The sequence below is a fragment of the Cetorhinus maximus genome, chromosome 8 (genome assembly GCF_964194155.1).
Source record: "Cetorhinus maximus chromosome 8, sCetMax3.hap1.1, whole genome shotgun sequence".
Classification (NCBI taxonomy): domain Eukaryota; kingdom Metazoa; phylum Chordata; class Chondrichthyes; order Lamniformes; family Cetorhinidae; genus Cetorhinus; species Cetorhinus maximus.
The window spans coordinates 116,105,818-116,128,037 of record NC_135886.1 but is presented as its reverse complement, the minus strand read 5'-3'; the positions used below and the strand labels follow the sequence as shown (position 1 = coordinate 116,128,037).

The 22,220-nt window shown below is 41.4% G+C and overlaps 1 protein-coding gene across 8 annotated transcripts in view; it reads left to right on the top strand.

Annotated features, from left to right (window-relative positions):
* gria3b (glutamate receptor, ionotropic, AMPA 3b) overlaps window positions 1-22,220 on the top strand; it is a 472,928-nt gene that overhangs the window by 279,276 nt on the left and 171,432 nt on the right. For 7 of the 8 annotated variants that reach the window (XR_013577363.1, XM_078547470.1, XM_078547466.1 and 4 more), the window contains exons 8-9: window positions 1,223-1,327; window positions 18,737-18,844. Coding sequence is in view for 7 of the 8 variants with exons in the window: in XM_078547470.1 (XP_078403596.1) it covers window positions 1,223-1,327; window positions 18,737-18,844 (213 nt within the window). In the remaining variant the exon portion in view is untranslated. Of the gene's footprint in view, window positions 1-1,222; window positions 1,328-18,736; window positions 18,845-18,938; window positions 20,569-22,220 lie in introns of those variants that run through there. The other variant, XM_078547469.1, reaches the window with a different exon arrangement.

Here is a 22,220-nt window from a genome sequence, read left to right as displayed (position 1 = left end):
GTCAATCAGCTATAGCCATTCATAGCATCAATGCCAGGACCTTTAATCCACTTATTTACTTGTGTAAATAAACACATAGGCATTGAAAAAAAATCAAAGAAAGAATAACATTACAAGGTAATAAAGATGTTAATGAAACAAAGCTTGGACTCCCTCTGCAGCTGTATCAACATTGTCTGTTGAGCCAAGTATATTAGCCATTCTTGAAGCTTAACCAAACATTTATAATAGGGCCATCTGGCAACTGTATCAACTAAAGCAGTTAGACCAAATAACCAGACATTTGTTTTTCCAGGTGGAAATGATGGAGGAGGCATTGGGATATGAGGGGACATGGATGGGGTATGGGGGAATATGAGGAGACATTGGTAACAGCTTTTAAACTTAACTGTCAAAGGGGTTCCCAACTCGTCAGCAGGTCTCTCCCAACGTGCACAAATTCACTTACCTGGCGAGGTTCCCATAGGTTTCAGGAATCCACCCACCTACACAAAAGTACCAAAGCCAGGGAAATTTGAATTTCCACCTTGGATTTAAATTGCACGCCCGACGCCACTTTAAGTGAATGTTGAATCACAACCCGCTAAGAATCCCAACCTGCCATGATTCCTGACCTGATGAAAATGCTAGGCACGGGTATTGTCAGAGAAGTTTAAATTTGCAGTCCCGTACACCTTCACTTTCGCCCTCCCAACTCAGGTTTGCTTCAAGTCGGGAGACAAAATTTCAGCCGTAGATTACTTCCCAGAAGGTAAAAACCTTATATTCAAGAATGCAGTTTTATAAGTTAATAGAGAGTGTGCAGTGCTCTGAGTCTTTAGCTCCCCACACGCCCTAAAGTTCTGCTCATCAAATCATCTCCCAGAAGATGTGATGGGAGTAATTCTTTTGTAAGATAACCGTGGTACTATTATCTTAGATTGACGTTTTTATGACTACCTTAAAATCTCTGCACTGTCTGTAGAAAATTTCATTTTCAGCTTAATTTAACAAATTTAAAATGGAACCGTTACTAACAGCAGCAACAATTATACTTAAGACAGACCCATTCGTTTCTCTATTGCAGTAAATTGTATGTCAAGTTCCAGACCTTGACACTGCGGTGACCTACTCCAGCATGCCCACTGGCATCTTTCATGACTTTTCAATTGCAAAAATCTGTTCAAATGAAGCATTTCTATTACCAGTATGTCACTCTACATTTATTTTTCTATGTGTGCAGGTGCGAGGCCGAGGGCTGACTGGAAACCTACAATTTGACAACTATGGGCGTAGATCAAACTATACAATCGATGTTTATGAACTAAGACCTTCTGGGCCTCGGAAGGTAGGTTAAAATACAACAGGTCTGTCTGTTAAGCAAACGATGATGTTTCAGATATTTGGCTTTGTTGAATTCAAAGATTTACAGGCGTTTTTTTAAAATCAGCTAATTTTCTCTCCTGGTAACATGGTGGATCTAGATTTAGGATGCTCACCAGTACCTTTCCAAAGTGATCATTATTCGCCCATCTATTCGACTGTCCTGAGAATCACAAACAATTTCTGCAATTACTGCAATTTCTATCTCATTAGCTCTTTAGGAAAAAGATAAAAAGAAGTTGTTATTTCCTTTGCTTTGAAGTGTTTTGTGTGGGTGGGTACTTGTATCTTGGTTGTTGAAATTTGTTATCCATGGCATTAACTGAATCATCATTGTGCAACGTTCATTCCCTGTGGTCTTGTGCTGCACAATGGGAAATAGAACTTTTGCTCTGTGACTAGCCACATTGACTCAGACTATTTTCTTTGTGAAAGAAAAACAAAGTTAACAGTGATAAAGTTATAAATGTCAGACATATCCTAAAGGGGATAATATGACCCAGAACTTGGTAGCACGCTAGATTCTGGTGCAAACTGAGCAGCATGTCAGAGATGTGTACACGAAAATGGAATTCTGAGGTTCACTCCAAATTGGGCTTCATCGCATAAAACTGGAGAGTTGCATCCAGATGTTTAATTGACACAATTCAGGGCCCCAATGCAGCTCCCCAACTGGGACCTTGGGATACTCGATGTCAGCTGACCCGTATGCCATATGTGATCTTAGGTAAATCCTTGTGTGTGGTAAGTCCAGGGGGGCAGGAAGGAGAACAGTGGAGGGTTTCAAGCACAAGCAGGCCATCTTGCTGTGAAAGCAAGAGGAGTTCTCAGATGTGTTGGGGGATGTTGGGGGAAGGCGGTTATCAGGTGCAAGAAACTGCACCTGGAAATTGGTTCCCCACAGCATGACTTTTGAGACCAATAAACAGGCGCGGAATTGACCAGTTTGTTTCCTGATGTGTCTTACTGCAGTATGACATGGCACAGTCTTTACTTTCTCTCTCCGCATGTAGTGCTCATCATGATTTCCTCCTTGGAACTTTGCTGCCAAGACCCTCAGCATGCTTCCTTTCTGCTGTTTCTGCTGCACAGCTTTCCCACAGTTATTCCCTTAGGCCTGTTGCCAGTAGATCCTACTCCCCGACTGTACCCTTTCTTAATACGTCTACAAGGCTCTCAAAGTCATCATGGTTAACAGCAGTACAATTGCGATGAACGTAAGTATTACAGAAACTTAGGTAGCCTATCACAGCTAGTGAAATGGCCCCACATAAGATTCATGAATATGTTATTCCAGCATTTCCAGCATGTTTACTAATTAAAATACGCTTAATTCTTAGTACATGACCTTGGTTCCTATGACTACATAGATAATAGCTGTAAAGTAATTAAATGGCTTCTCAGACAAATAGCGCTTCACAGGCACTTGCCTTAAATAGCCTTCTGACATTCACGGAAAAGAGTGATCACTTTCATAACTCAACAGTGCCCATCAAACCGTACCTCCAAAAGAATCAGTGCAATATGGAGAAGATAGGTTTTAATTACTGTTGCAACTATTTAATCATCACCATCATATAGTCTAATGAAACATTACAGAAGAAAATATATTTTGCAAAAAGCTTGGCATCGGTGCTGCATTTCTAAAATGAAGGCTCTCAAATTACCCTATGGGATACTAGAAGGTGAATGGTTAAACAGGTTAATGCCACTACTTAAACATTGAATAGACAAATTTCAAATGGAACACATGAAACATTTCTCCTGTAATATCCACAGTATCATTTTAGGGCCTAAATATTGCACTGAATTTTAACTGACTTTGTTATTGCTTCTTCTATCCATTTCTGTAATTTTTTTCAAAATAATGTTTTTGTCTTTAAGCACTGAGCATAGATGAGTCATTTGGAGGAGTTCTAGGGTGAGAAGGCTGAAATAACATGACTGCTAAAACATCCTGGGTTAATGACTAATTTGCTGTGTCAATTTGAATCCTTTGCACTGTCAAGCTCCCAATTCCTCCCAAGATAAATTACTCACTTTTAACTATTCAAATAACCAACCTTTAATAATTAAGGAGGCGAAGGCTTATCATAATTCTTTCAACCATTTGCCTTTCAATTCTGGCTTTATAGTACAGAGAAATTGCTGGAGATCATCTCTCCCTGCACTACCGTAAAGATCTGCTAACAGCAAACATAAGTAGGAGCCTTAGTTGTCATACTCAGCTGTTTATTCTTAATGGTTTCAGCAAAGGTTTCAGCCTAGCCATTAGGAACAGCCATGTGCTAATTGCATACAGAGCTTCTACTGACATCAGGCAACATCAGCCTGGTTCTAACAGTCTTAATGTGAAGGAATTTTATATAGCCTCTAGCTGACTCCTTTTGGGCATAGGACAGCACTCCTTGAGACTAAGGCTCAGGTTTTCTTTTTGGAGGTGGGAATTGGAAGGCGGTTTTGAATCTAGGTCGCAAATCCATCCCTGACTCCAGCTTGCAGTGAAGTGCAATTTTCAAGGGGTCGGGGTCTTAATGACCCAGAGGTGAGTCCGCCGCCCAGTTAGTGACCGGAGGTGAGTGGCAGGGCATGAGGGGGCGGAGTGTATGAATGGAGGCAGAACCTTGGAAGCGGGATATGTTCTGTGGTCTTAAAACAATGAGAGGATCTTCATCTTCAAAGTGACCAGGGCACAGAGAGAGTTGGGACCCGGGATAGAGTAGGAAAAAGTTTATTACAAAGATTTTTTTACTGTTCCCTACTTCTTGGCCAAACTTTCACCTTTTTGCATTAAATGAAACTGTTTCAGCACTGCCACCCCTGTTCCTGGTCAGCTTCAGAGATCTCCTGAAGGTCACACATTGCCATTAAAACCTTGGGAGCTCAGAAGATGAACTCTTAATGAGTTCCCTAATGACCTCAAGCCGCCCAATTAATGAAGTGGGCATCTACACTTTCCCGCCCCCTGCCCGGTCTGCCCCAGCTTTCTGGTTCCTCGGGAAAATCGTCAGAGTCCGGAAGGGAGGTGGTATGCCACATGCCGCCAGTACCATTTTTTTTTTGCCGTTCTGCCTCCAGTCTGTCCAATTCAGGATTGGAAAATTCTGGCCTAAGGCTCAGGTTGAAATATTCACATTATTTAACATGGAACAGGTAAATAAACAGTATCCAATACCTGACAGACATTCTGAACAGTCATTTGGTTTTAATACTTGATCGTTTGAAGTTTTATTAAGCAGCAAATTCCCCTTTTTCTGTGTTATTCACTTTGATTCATTCAAATTACTGGATGCTTTCATTTTTTTAAGTACAAAATATGATTAATTATCAAAATTATTCTGAATTTTGTAATTCTTGACATATCAAAACTGCTATGGTGCTTCTCCTGAGCTATCTCTTAGCACAGAATCAATCAAAGGGGAGAAAAATGAGCCCAGTCAAAAGGACTACAAAGAAACATTGGCCTTGTCAAAGAGACATTGACGATTGGTCCTCACTCACAGGTCTGACCCACATGTGACATCCCAGACACACAAGTGCCAGTCAAAACATTTTGGGGCGTTTCTTTGCCAGCCTAATTAAGGTTTCATTGGAGAAGGATATTACTATAGAGGGAAAACTTTCAATGCCTCCTTTTCACACATATAAAACTCCTTTTCAGATCAGGCATTCACTGGAGAGACACTGTTGGATCAGTTGGTGAATGTCTCCATTGAATTAAAAGGGGCTTGATTTCTTTTCATTGCTGGATACTGACCCAAATCTGTCAATCATGTAGTAACCTATTGTTTACAAAGTATAGAGCAGTAAACAACAAGCCACTGTAAGAGTGTCATCCAAACCAAAAGAATCCAAACTGGTCCAAATATCCACTTTCAATGATATAAAAAAATGGTAAAAATAAAGAACCAGGCAAAACTTTGCTCTGTAACTGTGTTTCCAGTTTTTTTTTTTAACACCTAGTGTGGAACAGAGCCATATGGACAGCAAGGGTCCCAGATTTGATTCCTTGTCCCTGTTAATTGATCACCCATGGAATATTGATAGAAGTGACATATTCCACCCAATGCCTCAGGGCTAGTGTGGGGAAAAAACAAGCAGGGTACCTGGCATTGATCACTATCCCCTATTCCTTGCTGTGTGATAGAATTGTGTGGGAAGTGTGTGTAGTGGAAGTTGTAATATTTAATTGTTCAATTGTTCACAATTTGACTGTGTGTGTATTAACTATTCTCTGTGTGCTGTTAGTCAAGCCTGGGTATGGTTAGAGGAACAGAAACTAAACTGAAGCAAGAAACTGTAAGAATGAGAGCAAACATTTTAAAGCATTGTAAATAAAGCTCCTGGACACATTGAAATTGGTGTGTGTCATCTCTGCATATCTCTGAGGCACAACACACAACATCTGGTAATGAAGATGGAGAAAGTTTGAAATTTATTGGCTCCAGCAACTTTCTTTTCCCCGGGAGATCCATCCATGCTATGGGATCAATGGATTTCAGGGTTCCAGACTTACTTGATCGTGATAGGTATGGACGGTCCACAGGTAGCAGCAATCGGCAAGAAGCCAATACTCATACATTACCTTGGAGCAGAAGGCCAGCATATATTTGAGCAGCCAACAGAAAATACGTGTATATTTGGTACGGCTGTACGGGCTCTCAGAAAATTCTTCAGGTCAAGGAAAGTGTGATGATCAAACGATATGCATTTTGCCAGAGGTGGCAGAGAGCCCATCATGGTCATATACATTCAAAAATGTGCCCAAATCACAGAGGTGCTCATAGATTCACAACGCAATGCCCAGCTGAAGGGAAAAAGTTCAACTCATGCTTAAAGTGGAACCACTTCACAAAGATGTGCGGGTTGTTGAAGAAGAGGGCTTCCTTGGTTTGACACGTGGAGAAGTCTCTTCTTGAGGGTGAGATACGGCATGTGTGTACCATCAGGATGGTACGGCACCAGGTCATTTTAGGAATTGCTCAATCGCAATTGTGGGCATCTCAACGTGGAGAATTTCCCCCCCATCGGGGGGTTGTGCAGGGACAGGTGGGGGCGGGCGCGGACATGATTGGTGCCTCCAATCGGGTCCGCGCCGCCATTTTACATGGAAAGGCCAATTAAGGCCCACCCAGTGTGACGTGTGCCCGGAAGCGCTGTGCCCTCCCTGTGTGGGTGAGGGGGGTTCCCTGAGTCGGGGCATGCGTGCGAAAGAGCGCAGAAATCTCCCTTAAATAAAGAGAAAAAATTTTAATACATCTCCCCTCATGTGACAGTGTCACATGAGCTGGGACATGTCAATGAATTTTTATAAAAATTTTAATTCATTTTATAAATCCTTCATAAAACCTTATCCCGCCCGTGGATGAGGTTCCATGAAAAATGCGAAGGCCGCCTGGGCTCTTCGCCTGCCCACCTTAAGGTTGGAAGGGCAGCTCAGTTTATTAGTTTAATTAGTTTTTAAATGGCCTTAATAGGCCTTTGACAGTTCGGTGGGCACGTAGCCAGCCGAACTGAAAATCTAAATGACGCACGGTGACATCAGGACGCACGCCCGACATCACCCCGCGTCATTTTACACCTTGGCGAGCAGGCCCTGCCCCTGCTCGCCGAGCCAAAAATTCTCCCCAATGTCTCTCCTCGTTGATGTTGCCGCTAAAGTATCTATACTGAGTGAGAAACTCTACCATCATTATTTTGCACAACTTTCTCTCAGTCTTGTGACAGACAGTCTTCTAGATTACGATGACTTTATTATTTCCGTTTTGGGAATGATTAGAGTTCCAGTGCATGACAAAAAAAATCATCCTAGACAGGTTCATGTTCTATGTAGCCAAAGGCAGAAGTCTCATGGGGGTAAACCTGTTCAATAAGCTTGGCTTCAAACTTGCAGACCCCACCAGAGCACATATTACCGTGACTGATGACGCAGACTATGCACAACACTAATCCCTGTTTACTGGATTTGGGGAGATTAAGGGGTGCTGTCATGCTCCTCACGTTAACACATCAATTCCACCAGTTTCACAAATGTTTGCAATCTATGCCAAAAGGTCAAAGGAGCCAAAATGACTTGAAGCAAATTGAACCTAGTCATTGCGCAATGTGAAAAATGATGAATTTAGACTATGCATCAACCTTGATGGGGTCATCAAAGCTATCGTTCCAGACAAGTATCTGCTTTCTACGACCCGAGAACCATCGGCATCATTCCATGACTCCATAGTCTTCACAATAGCTCATGCGACGGAGCTATCTTCAGGTACCATGAGCAGAGCAAAGCTGATATCTTAAAGCTTTTGTTACTCATGAAGGTGTTTCAGTACTGCAGTTTATATGGATTAGGTTCAGCACCTAATGCATTCCAGAAGATTGTTTTATCAGTCTTGTCAGACGTTGAGGGGGCGATCAATCTATTCATCAATGTTGTTGTCCATGGGACAGACAAAGCAGACATGATCACTGGTTATCAGTGGTACTCACTCGACTCGCACAACACAATTTGATGCTCAGCAAGGGCAAATGCACATTCCCGGCATCCCAGGTTGACTTTCTATGGTTTAGAGTGATAGCAACAGGAGCAAAGCCTACACACAACAATGTTGAAGCCATTCATGCACTTTCTACCGCATCTAACGTGAAAGAGTTGACATTGTTCCTCAATACTACCAATTTTTATCACAAATTTGTTTCTAAGTACAAAGAGATCACAGAGCCACTTCGCAAGCTACTGCACAAAGATGCACAATGGGAATGGACAATCGCACATCAAACAGTGTTTGATAGATTACAGACAAAGATAGCATCTCCGCCAGCCCTCCCATATTTCAGTCCACATGCGGAAACGTACGCCACAACAGATGCATCAGGCAATGCAATTGGAACTGTGCTCTCGGTACACTGAAGGAAGTGAATGACCGATTGCTTATGCTTCATGACTGTTGTCAGAAACCTAACTCTACTGGAGAGTGAGAAGCACTAGCCAACATCTATGCTTGGGATCATTAGCCCAGATCTCTCTATGGTAGAAAGTTCGCTCTCCTCACTGATCACACGTCGCTGTTTGTGGAAGCTTGCTGTTTGCAAATTGGCTTCCATATTTCCTACAATGGTGACTACATTCAAAAGTACTTAAATGGCTTTAAAGCACTTTGGGATGCACTGTGCTCTTGAAAGGCACTATCTGAATGCAAGTCTTTTTTTTAATCAGTGTTATGCTCTATCCAGTTACTTCTCTTGCTTCAAAATGCATCTAAAGTAGTTAGTATCTAGAGATTGCAATGATTCAAATGATCATCTATCTGGGAATAGCAAATATTTTTTGCCTTCAGTATACCCTCAAGAAAGCTGGGGGGCACAAATGTAATGGACCCTCCAGCAAGTACATCAGTGTATGTGATGTTCAACTTAAAAAAATTGTTACAAGAGCAAACCATCTGGACTTACCAGATGGATGATAATGAACTGTGGAACAGGACTGCAGTCAGGGGTCTTCTTTATAATTTTTAATTTTAGTTTCCTGCACTGTTTCATCCACAGGGGAAAATCTAACTCTTATACTTATTACTAAAAATCTAGGGATAACCTCCTGTGTTCCTGTTCAGCAGACTTGTGCCCCCACAGCACATATTGTAAATTCAGGCATGTGCTGCACTCATATTCAAAAAAATATAGACAGTACACTCTAGAATTTATGATATATACTCTCAGCAGGTGAAGCTCCTACCAGGAGCACAAAGTTGAAAAATGACATCTAATGTGTGAAGTTAAAGCCTAAACATTATCTAGGAACTTAGCCTTTTAAACCAAGTGAAATACCAATTATCAAAAAATAGAAAAGACAAATGCACTGTAATATCAGATTAGTTATGTCCATCCATCTATCCATCTCATATGTACTAGCCAAAAATACTCCTGTATTAATCAGTCAAATGAGTGGATAGAGTCTTGTTGCTTATAACTCCAAGCTATAAATTAATTTACAGGCTCAAATTTCCAATTTTGACACACCCTTTGGTGAGATGTTTTCTCAAGTAACGTGCAGGAGAAAAAAAAACATTTGTGTGTGTCTGCAGGTGTGTAGTCGGTAATGGGTTGTTGGGGACACTATCTTATTTATAAGTTCCTATTGTACTTTGTGAGAGGATAAGGTATCAATGTAACAAAAAGCAATTGGCATGATAGAAGACTAAACAATCTTCCATAGCATTGGAAATGGAAATTGACATATAGTCATCAGATGAAGGAGAGATAAAGGGAAAACTGCACCAGAGCCTTCAGATATAATTGAATTTCAACTTAAAGTTCTAATTTAGTCCCTATTTTAAAGACATACATTCTGTCCTTATTTTGTATATTGTTATGATTTTACAACAACAACAAAATTTGTATTTTATAGCATCTTTAATGTAAAAAAATGTCCCATGGCACTACATAGACAAAATGGATGCCAAGACAAAGAAAGAGATATTAGGAGGTGTAATCAAAGACTTTGCCAAATATGCAATATGCATTTTAAGGAATTTATTTAGCAATTAGAGGAAAGTGCAAAGTTAGAGGGCTTCATGAAGAAAATTCCAGGGCATGGGGCTTAGGCTGAAGCCATAGCCACAATATGGGGTGGAAGAAATTGGTTTGCGCAAGAAGCTGAAATCAGAACAATGGGGATATTTTTGAGGTTGTCGGAAGTTACAGCAATAGGGAAGGACTAGAGCCATGAAAGGATTTGAACACAAGGATGGTAATTTGAAATTAGAGGCATTTGGCCCCGAAGTCAGGGTAGATTATCAACGACGTGATCAGGCCCTTTTCCCTCAAGTGGTCAACGTGTTATAAAAACAAACACTTATTCACTGACCACATCAAAGATAGATAATCCTTTCATTGCCTTTAAAACTGTCAGTCAAAATGTAAACACAGCCCCCTGCTGAAATAAGTGGTTCAGAAGTGTTTGAAACACAGCCAAGTATCCATAATGGGTTCAGCTATCAAAAAAACCCTTGGAAATCTAAACAATGGAGTCCATTGAAATTGAAAAATTATTGGCCTTTTTTGTAAGCTACACCAGATGTCCTTTCAATCAACGGGAAAAGTACTCTAATGCATCTTAATACCTAAACAATGCTGGTCAATATAATGATCAAATTACCTTTCAGGAGAGAGCCCTATGATGAATCATTGCAGTTAAAACACATCTACATTATAATACAGCATTTAACAGTGACATTTCAAGTTGTCAAAACATTTAACACGTACCTGTCAGAATACTCCTGACTCCTCAGCCAACTTCCCCTGGTGGCCATGAATTCTGCAACAAGGCAAGCTTTTTAATGGTTTCCAAAACCCACACCAGCACACGAAAATAGCAAGCGGGAAGAAATTCAAATTTCCTGTTGGACTCACAATGGAAACCTCAGCCTCTGAGGAGGCCATGCAGGGTTGCAATCCAAAGCCTTTCCGACTAGCGAAAATGCCACCCAAAAATTACACGGGGTCAGGAAGGGAGAGAAAATTTGTTTTTGCAATCCAAAACTTCAAGATTTCAGGTTCCCCGACCCCATTTCCACCACTATTGGAAGACGAAAATCTGGCACCTTTGGGTAAACAGGGAAGTAAAATTGGTTGAAGTTACATAGGAGTTTCTCTGCATTTCAGGCAGGGAAGCTGGCAAATGCAAAGTCCAGACACTACAGCATCGCATCAGGAATTGCTTTGTAGACGGGAACCATGAAGACATAAAATTTTTAGTTCATTATAGACAGTCCCTGGCCTAGACTTTCCACTAGGTTGCACTGGTATTTTCAGTGGAATTCAATGCAGGCTTGAGGGGCCGAATGGCCTACTCCTGCTCCTAATTTGCATATTTGTATGTATGTTCGTATTGTTATCATCACAGCCAATGTTAATTGCTGCGCAAACCAAATCCCAGAGGGAAACTTGGCTTTCAGTCCATTCCCTTTTCTTTGTATTCTGAAAATGAGAAGAAGCCTTACTGATCTCAGCAGTAAGAGGTCCAGTAACACTTTTGGGGTTTTAAAAATTAAAAGCAAAAGTTTTATTAACAAGAATAAAAGAAAACTTAAACACACAAGATTACAGTTACACAGTTATAAATTAGTCTTACAAAACATTCCCCCTAAAAGACTCTCTACTTGGTCAGACCCACAAGTAAACACCTTCCAGGCAACCTTCCCTTTTAGATGTTTAACTATAAATATCCAAGTAATATTGTCGAAGGCAAACTGCTGTAGCTTTAATAGAGGGATACCACATGCCCTCTTAACTCTTTTCCACCCTCCTGTGGGAATCCAAACTTCAGAATAAAGCTGCTTTTTTGCAGCCCAGGACTTTTCTGGCTTGATAGGATGGTTGATTCAAATCTGCCTCAGCCCAGAGCCACAGCCCCCAACTTAGCCCCAGCTCAACAGCTCACCAACAGCTATAGCTCAAAGCTAAATCTAATTCTAAAATACATTTTTTCCTCTTTCATCTCAGATTCCATTGTTCACACATTTCTTTGAAACTCAAATCCTTCCAAATATAAAATCTTCCATGCCTCTATTTTGTCTATGCTTTCGGGTCAATAAAATACAATATCCCACTTCAGTTTACCAGTGGAATTCTTGCAAGATGCAAACATGTTTCTTGATACCCCTGACTTCCCTTTGATATTCGTACAAACTCTCAAATTATCTAAAAAATGCAAATGTTAGATGCAATCTATTCACTTATACCTCAAACCTAACACCTCTATGCTTTTCATGTTTTAAACCCACTTGACAACCTGTCTGCTATTAATCTCTGCCCAGCTTAATTAAATCATACACACACAGACACACACTGCCTTCATCACAGTACAACACAATATTCCCCAAAAATATTTTTAAAATAACATCCATTTCTCACAGTATGTATGTTCATAATTTCCCCAAAATTGCCTAAACCATCACAAAAGACTGAGGAATTTCAAGTGCAAATTACCACTTGCAGAAATTGAGCCCCCATCATCTTTTGCACCCACAGCACTGGCTCCAAGTCTGAATTAATCACTACAGCCAGTTTCTGCTAATTGAACCCAGTTGCAGGCCTTCGACGAGGCTCTTAAAATTAAATTGAGTTTTTTAGCTGCAAACGCTCTAATGGACACTTTTAAAAAGCTTTACAATATGAAAGAATATTTAATTTACCAATAAACTGAACAGTGGACTCCAATGAAACTAGTAAATTGTTCTTGATAGTTTGTGAAAGTAATTTTCAATTATTTAAAATGGGGTTACTCACCGGTGGTACACCAGGCGCTCTGATGAGAAGTGCTTATTTTTTGTGATAAGCACATTTTCCCTATTATTAATACAGGTTACCATTTTTAAATATTCCATGAATGTTTTTAATGCAAAAAAATTCTAAAATGTTGTCCAATTACAATGCTTCACAGAAGATCTTGTATTTGGTGATATGCAAATAGTTTGAGTGGAAATTTGAACAAAAAGTTCAATGTGGAAAATAGCTAAATTTTGAGCGCAATTTGTAACTTGATAGACAATTGTGCACAGAGTGGAAACTCTACCCCACATGTGGATGCTGCATGAGTTAAAAGCTTGTACTAAGATTTTTGAGAATTTTATGTCATGAGTCTGTTAGACATGGAAGCCAATCAAAGTAAGAGAAATCCACATAAATCAGTTTCCATTTCCCAAGTTGCCATTAACACTCTCCCCCACTGCAATGTCCACCTACTTCTAGCTCCGTAATTCAAGTGACTGTTAGCAAGGGAAAACTTGCATTTATAAAACACCTTTCAGAATCCCAGGATGTCTCAATATACTTTAAGTCATTTTCAAATGCAGTCACTGTTATAGTGCAAGGAAACACAGCAGTCAACTTGTAAACTGCACAATCCCACATACAACAAAACAAACAAGTGAAGAGAGCAATCAGTGGGCATACCTCCGCCACACTGTGTTATCTCAATGTTATTACATTACACAACACTTTCTTGAGGCTTTTCCCTGCCTGGTTTATGCTAACTACAAAGCTGAAAAAATAAATCCTTTTATTCAGAACTTCCATCTCACTGAACAGGCTTCAGGCCAAACCATATCCAATAACCTGCTCTGAAAATTCTGCTCACATTTTGACAACTGTGGCAGATTCCACCACTGCAGCTGAGACAATCACAATATTTTAAAACAATCAACAACATTCTAAATAAAACAACCCACAACATTCTTAAAAAAAAGTCAATTTGCCCCATGTCCCAATGTCCTTTAAAAAATTCCAGGATCCAGTTGCAGATCTGCATCTTCAACAAAAGCTAATGAGTTCTTTCTTGGGCCTTACCATATCTGTGTACCAAGTTTTGTTTAAATCCGCCCACTTTTGCTGCCACCTTAAGTGGCAGAGGTCATAAATGACCAAATATTCTGTTTTTGTGATTTTAACTGAGAGATAAATATTGGTCAGGATACCGGGAGATCTCCCCTGTTTTCCTTCAAATAGTGCCATGGGATCTTTTACATCGCACGAAGGGTGTCTCCTATAAAAGATGGTATCTAATACAGCAGCATTTCACTGAAGTGTTGGTCTAGATTATATGCTTAAGGCTAGAAACTTCGGGTCGGTGTGCAGGGGCGAGCCCCACTTGCCGATGTCACCGCATGTCATTCAGATCTTCAGTTCAGCGGGCTAGCGCCAGAGTCAGCTGTGTGCCAACTGAACTGTCAAAGGCCTATTAATGCCATCTAAATGTCAATTAAAGGAATTAACAGAGCTGCACGTCCAACCTTAAGGTTGGCGGGCAGGTGAAGAGCCCAGGCGGCCTTCATATTTATCATGAAACCACATCCACAGGCGGGATGAGGATTTATGAAGGTTTTTAAAGTGCAATAAAAAATTTTAATAAAATTCATAGACACGCCCCAACTCATGTGACACTGTCACATGAGGGGACATGTCTTAAATTTATTTTTTCTTTATTTAAATTTTTCTAAATCGAACTAATCTCCCTGAGGCAGCTCTGTACCTCAGGGAGACATCTGCACTATAGCGCAGGCTCCGACTCAGCCTTCTACCCCCGTCCGTACAGGGAGCGCTCAGCGCTTCCGGGTGCACGTCACGCTGGATGGGCCTTAACTGGCCCACCCACGTAAAAAGGTGGCGCGCAGCCGATCATGGGTGGCGATTGGCTGCGCACCCGCTCCCGCCCACCAACACCACCCCGCCCCCCGCCCCCCGACGGGGAGAAAATTCTCTAAGAATAATTCTCTGGAATAAGGCCTGAACCCACAACCTTGTAACTGAGTAAAGGCCGACATCAAAGAAACCATGAAGATGTCAAAATAAGGAGCCATACTGGCAAGAACCAAGACTTGACAAACTCCAATTGTGAATAACTAAAAGTACTTAGCTCAGGCTACTACCCTTAGGCATTGCAAATGTCCTGACTTAGCTACAAGATTATTGAGTATCTTTTTGGTCTTGTAAGTTAATTAGAATAATTGTAATTGGTCACTAAATTGATTCTCTTGCCAATGTTCAATAGGCTTCTTTTGTGGCTGGGGAGGGGAGGGGTTGGTTTGGTGGGCAGGCATGCATGAGCTTGAGATGCTTAATGAACTCAGCAAGGTCTGTCAAGCTATCCTATGCCAAATAATATATGGAAACTCCCTGCAAAAATATCCCAGCCCTTCCCCCAAAGCCTAAGCAGAACCTTTATAAAAAAGTAATCCTTTTCTAAAGAAACAATAACTTTTATTTAACTAAATAAAGGCTGAAATTTTACAGGACCTTTGAGAACAGGCTCGGAGGGGGGGAAGCTGGCAAAATGTAGTGAGAAGGCATCAGGTGGCAAGCCCAATGTTTCCCACTGCCATGCCATTTTGCAGTGGCAGAAAAGTTGCCTGGAGCCTAATTGAGCCACCTAAGTGGTCAACTAAGGACCTCTTCCCATCTCCACTGGCATTTTACCAGTGGTGGGAGGGCCTCCGCAGAATGGGGAGACTGCCAGTTAAATACTGATCCAAAAACAAAAATACCTGGAAAAACTCAACAGGTCTGGCAGCATCTGCGGATAGGAGCACAGTTAACGTTTCGAGTCCGAATGACCCTTCAACAGAACTAAGTAAAAATAGAAGAGAGGTGAAATATAAGCTGGTTTAAGGTGGGGGTGGAACAAGTAGAGCTGGATAGAGGGCCAGGGGAGATAACCAAAAGATGTCACAGACAAAAGGATAAAGAGGTGTTGAAGGTAGTGATATTATCTAAGGAATGTGCTAATTAAGGGTAGAAAGCAGGACAAGCAAGGTGCAGATAGCCCTAGTGGGGGTGGGGTGAAGGAATCAAAAAAGGCTAAAAGGTAGAGATAAAACAATGGATGGAAATACATTTAAAAATAATGGAAATAGGTGGGAAAAGAAAAGTCTATATAAATTATTGGAAAAAAGGGGGGGGCGGAATTGGAAAGGGGGTGGGGATGGAGAAGAGAGTTCATGATCTAAAATTGTTGAACTCAATATTCAGTCCGGAAGGCTATAAAGTGCCTAGTAGGAAGATGAGGTGCTGTTCCTCCAGTTTGTGTTGAGCTTCACTGGAACAATGCAGCAGGCCAAGGACGGACATGTGGGCATGAGAGCAGGGTGGAGTGTTGAAATGGCAAGTGACAGGGAGGTCTGGGTAATGCTTGCGGACAGACCGAAGGTGTTCTGCAAAGCGGTCACCCAGTCTGCATTTGGTCTCTCCAATGTGGAGGAAACCGCATTGGGAGCAACGTATGCAGTAGACTAAATTGAGGGAAGTGCAAGTGAAATACTGCTTCACTTGAAAGGAGTGTTTGGGCCCTTGGACGGTGAGGAGAGGGGAAGTAAAGGGGCAGGTGTTGCACCTTCTGCGGTTGCATGGGAAGGTGCCGTGGGAGGGGGTTGAGGTGCATGGGGTGATGGAGGAGTGGACCAGGATGTCCCGGAAGGAACGATCCCTGTGGAATGCCGCAGAGGGGGGTGAAGGGAAGTTGTGTTTGGTGGTGGCATCATGCTGGAGTTGGCGGAAAAGGCGGAGGATGATCCTTTGAATGCGGAGGCTGGTGGGGTGATAAGTGAGGACAAGGGGGACCCTATCATGTTTCTGGGAGGGAGAAGAAGGTGTGAGGGCGGATGCACGGGAGATGGGCTGGACACGGTTGAGGGCCCTGTCAACCACCGTGGGTGGAAAACCTCGCTTAAGGAAGAAGGAGGACATGTCAGAGGAACTGTTTTTGAAAGTGGCATCATCAGAACAGATGCGAAGAAGGCGAAGGAACTGAGAGAATGGGATGGAGTCCTTACAGGAAGCGGGGTGTGAGGAGCTATAGTCGAGGTAGCTGTGGGAGTCAGTAGGCTTGTAATGGATATTGGTGCACAGTCTATCACCAGAAATTGAGACAGAGAGGTCAAGGAAGGGAAGGGAAGTGTCAGAGATGGACCATGTGAAAATGATGGAGGGGTGGAAATTGGAAGCAAAATTAATAAATTTTTCCAGGTCCAGACAAGAGCATGAAGCAGCACCGAAGTAATCATCGATGTACCGGAGAAAGAGTTGTGGGAGGGGGCCGGAGTAGGACTGGAACAAGGAATGTTTCACATACCCCATAAAGAGACAGACATAGCTGGGGCCCATGAGGGTACCCATAGCCACACCTTTTATTTGGAGGAAGTGAGAGGGAGTTTAAGGAGAAATTGTTCAGTGAGAGAACAAGTTGTGAAGTTTCTTGCTGGGGATGATGGCAATCTCCTCGCAGACCTTTTGTTGGTGTGGAAGAGTAGTGGTGGATGGGGATTGTTCGGGCCTCTGTTCGAGGGAGAAGCGGAGAGCCATCAGACCATCCTGGTGGGGGATGAAGGTGTAGAGGGATTGGACATCCATGGTGAAGAGGAGGCAGTTGGGGCCAGGGAACTGGAAATTGTTGATATGATGTAGGGTGTCAGAGGAATCATGGGTGTAGGTGGGAAGGGACTGGACAAGGGGAGAGAGAATGGAGTCAAGATAGCAAGAGATGAGTTCCGTGGGGCAGGAACAGGCTGACATGATCGGTCAAATACTGATGTCCTCCCAGCGAGCTCTGGTGAAGAGGCACTCCTTCTCGGGCACCCGTTGGTCCACAAAAAGGTGGGGGACTCCGGTGGGGAGCAGCGGTGGCCATTCCCATTGGCATCAGCATCACATGCCCTCAGCAACCCCCTGCCCCTTCTTAGATTTCTATGCTCACATTTAAAATTGATACTGCAAATGTAAATTGTCACATTGTAATTTCCATCATTCAACAGTAGTAGCGCTGTAGAGCCAAGCTTTACAGTCTCGCATTTCTCAATCTGTGCTCCAGAGAAACACCAATGCTTCAGCCAACTCTGTTTGGCTCCTTCTAGAATTCCCATATGTTTTGCTATTACGTCAAAGTATGGAACAGAATGCATGTCTTTAAAATAGAGACTGAATTACATCTGTGTACGATGGTCTGACTATTCTGGCACTCTAACCCTAATTCACCTGAAATCTACACTTGATCTTTACTTACTGTGTGTTACGCTGTGCAAAATTGATTAATGTGATAGATAAATATAGATCAGAGGGCGGAATCATCCCAGATTTGCACTAAGCGCTGTATCGTCCCATTCCTACCTCATTAATTATACAGCCACTGGAAACGTGCCGTCTCGCAAGCAGGCCTAGCGTGAACTTCACGCATGTGCGCCCGAGAGCGCTGAATAATCTCCCTGAGGCACGGAGCTGCCTCAGGGAGATGAAGAGATATTTGAAAATAAATAATAATAAAGAACGGAAAAATGTAATGAAACATGTCCCCGCATAAGCAGGGACATGTTTTGAATTAAAAAATAAAGTTTCTATTTTATTTGTATTTGCTTTTGGAAACCTCATCCCGCCCGTGGATGAAGTTTCCAAAAAAATGCAAAGTCCGCTTGGCCTTTTTCACCTGCCCGCCACAGCAGTGAAAAATTAACCTCAATTGATAACTTAATGGCCTTAGTAGGCCTTTTAATTGTCGGCGGGTGCACGCCCGTTGATTGAACTACCACGCGACTGTACATTGACATCGGCACGCTCGGCCAACATCATCGTGCGTCATTTCACGCTCAGTCGGGTCGGATGCACATCCGCTCGCCGAGGTAAAAATTCTGGCCACATTGGGGCCGTTAAGTTTTCTCTTTGCTACATGGGTGTGCTGTTCAGGATATATTACCTTCAAGAAATCTATGTGCAGAGGCCAACCCCTGGACAATGTGAGATGTAGAGTTGACTGTGTATATTTCAGAACTTGTTTACCTTTCATGGATTTTTACCACAAGAGCAATTGAACTAATAAGGTCCAAATCTTTGATGATTTTAGATTGGGTACTGGAACGAATATGAAAGACTGGTGACTATCGCTGATATGCAACAAATGAATGAATCAACTTCTGCTGAAAACCGAACAATAGTGGTCACTACTATAATGGTAAGTACAAGCCCATTTTTTTATTAACTTTAAAAATTTGATGCATTTTACATATGTTTCACTCTCTAACATTTACCAAAAAATTATTTTGCAGAGAGCTACACAGTAATGGAATTTCTCTGACTGACTGTGAGAAGATGTTAGTGCAGACTTAAATATAAGATTTAAGCTGATTCCCAAATACAGTAATATTTTACTGATGGAGATACTCTTCTATTCTCTAAGCAGTACATCTCAGTAATTTATTACCTCCACCCCAAAAGGGGACAGAGGTACTTTAACTGGTGTTCCTGTTTGTCTGTCTGTTTGCTTGTTTGTCTGTCTGCCTGCCTGCCTGCCTGGCTACCTATCTACATGCCTGTCTGTCTGCCTATGAACAATAACTTCAGAAATCCTTAGCAGATTTCAATAGAACTTGATGTGTAGGTTCAACAGAACGATACCTCAAACAAGTTCAATTTAGGACAAGGTCCAATAATGTAATCAATTATTGCATGGTGACCTGTTGCACATTTTGAAACCTAATTTAATGTGGTAACTCGCCATTATACGTAAGAATGTATACCTCGCGATATCTATGATAGCAACAATCACTTACCCGCTGCCAGTCATCACTAAGTAGCATTTGGGTGCTTTTGGCAGATTTATAATAAACTGATGAAATGGGCTCTAGATGTCAGCGGCAAGACCACATGACAGTACTAGCCCCACCAATGCCAGAGAATGCTCCTGATCAAAGATCGATACTCTCACAATACCCCATTTAATATAATCATTCTTTAATATAATCAATCTCAAAATTCAGATTTGTAAGTTATTAAATGTTACTAAAGTATATAACATAGCAACTTCAGAACATCATCAACTACTTGACCATTGGCCACATTCCGTCCTTGGATATAATCATAACCATCTTGAGTTGGATTTTAATACAATAAGATTAGAACTCTTACATGTAGGGATACTGTTAACAGCCTAGCAAATATTTCCTCCATTTTAACAAAAGGCTTTCACATCTTCACTGGAAATATCAGGCAAATAAAAGCTTCACAATCACATTTACAATGTCCCGACACATAGCAAGCAGGAAGATTCCACCATGTTGAAACCAATGATGCACAAAAGAACAATTCTATAATTATCGTTTCCTTATATATTCTGACGCAGAATGAAATGGCTATTTAGATTCAGAAATTTATTCATGAAAAGTTTTCTCCAGCCAAATTTAGTTTAGCTCCTTAAAATTCAACAAAATCCAACAAAAAAAGAGTGCGAAAAAAATAGGGAGCAGACAAGATTGCCATGTACACATTAGCATTTCAGGATTATAATCTTTATATTAAATGTTAAAAGTTTCAATTCTAATTACAATAGTATTTTATTTTATTTTCATTGCTATCACTATTCTAATGTTCAAGGTCTTATGTGTACTTTTCTCACCAAGATGGGTGATGTTGCAATGGATATATCATCAGTAGTTGTTAAAATGTAGCTTTGAGTCTGTAACAGGGAAGTTCATTTTATAAATTCCACTTATTGCCATCGCTTCTATTGTCTTCTATTTTATTGTCACTTTTTTTCAAAAAAAAACTCCCAATGCTGTTCAATAAATGTCCATTCATTTTGTACCTGATATCGTCACTTTTTTTCCACAAACGTTTCCTGCACATGTTCACTTTATTATCATTCTCTTGTAATGGATCCGTTTAATTGGACGATGTCTCTAAAATCCCCAGATAGTGCAGTGGCAATTATTGTATGAATGGACTCAACCGCTTTTTGAAATGTATTACGATATGGTACCTCATAAATGTATTTTTTTTTTAAGTGAGGAAACCGCCATTGTGGAGCACAACCTTCTTAATTCACTTCTGTTGCGTTTATGATGGCGAATTGAAAGTTACAATTGGTGGTATCATTAAGGAGTCAGTTCATTTCTGCCGCATGTGGTTTTGAATCTAACCCAGCCATGTTGGGTTAAAAGTCTTGCAGTTTCTGATGGCGTCAAGTGAAATTAATTTGGGCATGAGCTCCTGCTCAAAACTGCTCATCGTTTAAAGCTAATCGACACACAGAGAAGTAATTTACAAAATCATGGCGCTAGTGGAAGCTAACTTGCTGGGTTCCCTTATCTGGGACTCACATGATTTTCTATGTCTTTATTTTAATCAGTGAAATATTGTGAAAAATGTACTCAAATACAGAGGATGAAACTCCCTGCCAGGAGCACAATTTTGTGAAATTACAGCTTGAAGGTTTGAAAATATGCTGTGTGGCATTAGTGGAAAACACAACATATAACATTCCTAAGTCTACTCTTTTAATTAACGTATTTGGAAATAAATGAGGTGATGCCTCTTTTGCAGTCACGTTATCATATTTAATGCTAATATCGCGCAACATGATTTAAAAACCTAAATTGCCAGTTTCAATCAAAGAGACTGCAGGATGGCTGATGTAGGAAATTGAAAGGTCACCACCAGTCTTGCCTGAGGTTAAAATCAAAGTGCATTGATGGTGATGAAAAGAGCAGACTCTATTGGCTCCTCATCTTGATTTTGCAGCCATTGAGACTGGGTACAAAAAGTGAAACAAAATGATTCAAGATTCCATCCCTGGTTTGTGCTGAAGTAAGTGAACAATGATGGAGAACTCATGTGTGACTCGGATTAGCAAGAGAAGAATCGGCCAGCATTTCCTTGCGTGATTACTATCAGTGATTACCGTTGGAAAATGTACAACTGTGAACATTGGATGAGGCTCAGCTTTGAAGGTCCTAATCCCAGCAGATTAATGGCTACTGGCACTTAACGTCATAACATGCACCATAGGAATAGTCGCTTGGGTGAGGGACCAGTGCCATGGAACTGTATCCAGGCATGAGTCATTAACCTTAAAACAAAGAGTTTAAAACTGAAAATGAAAGTGAAGATTGCAGTACTGTTGCTACTACAGTGAGGACCTCCAAGTGATACAAATAAATAGCCAAGCGTGTTTCCAATATATGGAATTAACGGGCTGCTTTAACCTGAGACGAGTTTTGCAGGAGGGTCGGGGGCAAGAACCACCATGCAATCATCTATTTAAATTTGTCTGCACTGCCTTCTGCTAGAAGGCAGCGGGAATAATGCCAGCAGGTAGGAGTGAGAAATCTGGTGCAATAGCAACACCCTGGGGACCCAGACCCATAGGGAAAAATACAACATAAAGTTAGTACTAGTGGCAGAGTGGGTATCCAAAATGATGTCATTGATGGGAGGGAGGAGAAGGGCCGAGACTGGGATGGCAAAAACGCCTGGAGCAGCACTTCTGCTCCTCATGACCCATAAGGAATCTTCACACAAATGTAAGAAAAAACCTATCTTGATGTCTTCTG